The sequence below is a fragment of the Apium graveolens genome, chromosome 10, assembly GCF_009905375.1.
Source record: "Apium graveolens cultivar Ventura chromosome 10, ASM990537v1, whole genome shotgun sequence".
NCBI lineage: Eukaryota > Viridiplantae > Streptophyta > Magnoliopsida > Apiales > Apiaceae > Apium > Apium graveolens.
Genome location: NC_133656.1, coordinates 127,980,908 through 127,982,714, shown reverse-complemented (window position 1 = coordinate 127,982,714; position 1,807 = coordinate 127,980,908). Strand labels below are relative to the sequence as shown.

General features: G+C 38.4%; 1 protein-coding gene across 1 annotated transcript; it reads right to left on the bottom strand.

Moving 5' to 3' along the window:
- Positions 1-602: 602 nt before the first annotated feature.
- On the bottom strand, positions 603-1,604 carry LOC141690971 (uncharacterized). The gene has a single exon (XM_074495722.1). It carries the CDS (start codon positions 1,602-1,604, stop codon positions 603-605), a length of 1,002 nt encoding a protein of 333 aa, XP_074351823.1.
- Between the last annotated feature and the right edge of the window lie 203 nt (positions 1,605-1,807).

The following is a 1,807-nucleotide window of genomic DNA, read 5'->3' as shown; positions in this document are numbered from 1 at the left end:
AACAAGTACGTAAAAACATGAATAGTACAAAAGCTAAAATAAAAGGTCAAAAGCATAGCATCCCTGATCAATTACATGCACTTGAATTGTACTAATTATTTAATACTAACAGCCCCAATAACATGAAAGAAACAAAGCAATTAATCTCAGGACAAATAAAATGGCTGAAATAGAGTCGTACCTGTCGAAGAAGAGAGTCGGCACGAGTTTTTATTATTATCTTATGGGGTTCTTATATAGGCAAACGAAACCCTAATTCTATTTAGGATATAATAATTTTCCTTTTAAAATTTACAACCTCTCCAAGTAAATTCCAAAAATAAAATATTTGGCACACACAATTACCTAAATTAAAAAGATTTCAATTTTCTAAATTATTTTTACACTTATTTCCACAAATAACAAATCTTTTCCCTCAATAACTTACATAAAAAGTTTCCGGAATATTCTAAATTAAAATATTTATCTAAACGAAATAATATCTAAAATCTAATAAATAAAATCACGAATTTTACATTCTTCCCTCCTTAAAAGAATTTGGTCCCCAAATTCATAAAAATGAAATTAAATTAAATAAGTCGCTAAAGAAAAGAAATCATACCTTAATTGCGATAGTTGTCATTTTCTGTGAGCTGAAATACTCGTCCTTTGCCCATCTTGTTATCTGCTTCCTTCCTTGGTGGCGGTGGCGGGTTGTGCGGACAATTCGAAATCTTGTGTCCTACTTCTCCGCAATGGAAACAAGCACCTGTATTCCAACGGCAGACTTTGTCGGGATGATTCTTGCCGCACCTCGAACACCTTTCTCGATCACCTTGACCTCCGATGTTATCGTACACATGTGGCTTCTTGAGTGGTCCCCCTTGAAAAGATTGCCCACTAGTTTGAGTGAACCGCCTCTTATTCCAGCTGCCATACGCCTTTTCAGATTCTGCCAAGCCCCTTTCGATCACTAACGCCTTGTTGAGGACAGCCTCGTATGTCTGAAGTTCAAAAGACGCCACAGAGTTCCTGATGTCGCTTCGAAGTCCCTCTTCCAATCTTCGTGCTCGACTGCTCTCATCAGCTACTAAGGTCGACGCGTATTTCGCAAGCTTTGCAAATTCTGCTTCGTATTGAATGACGGTTTTAACCCCTTGCTGAAGGTGAGTGAAGTCTCTCTCTTTCTGCAGACGAATTGTTCTAGGAAAGTACTTGTCCTCTAAAGCCTTCTTGAACTTTTCCCAAGTGTACGGTTCAGGATTTTCTTCAAGATTCGTTGTTGTCTCGTTCTTCCTCTTCTCTATAAGCCACCAGTCGTAAGCGCTTCCTTGCAATTGGTACACAGCTAAGGTCACCTTCTGCTGCTCATTGCTCCCAAGAAGTCCAAAAGCTTTTTCCATCTCTTGGATCCACATCTCGACTACTGTCGGATCAGTTGCTCCATCAAAAGTTGGCGGGTTCAAACGCTTGAACTGAGAGACGATGTTGGGCTTTGGTTGCTGATTCACAAGTACAGCTAGAGTTTCAGCCAGCTGGTCAAAGACGTTTCCTCCTTCATCATTGTTGCCCTGATTTCCATTGTTGTTCTGATTTTCGTTGTTGTTCTGATTATCTCCGTCCATCTTTTCTAAAACCCACAAAATAATTTCTAAACTTGTAGTCAATAATCAAAAAGCACAAAAGTCAAACATATCAAATAATCACACAAATAAATATCTAAATCAAATATAATTTCTTAAGACCTATACAATAGTCTACAGGATCGCATCTTAGGGAATGTACTAGTCCCATACCTAATACACTCCGAAGAACAGCCTGCTCTTGA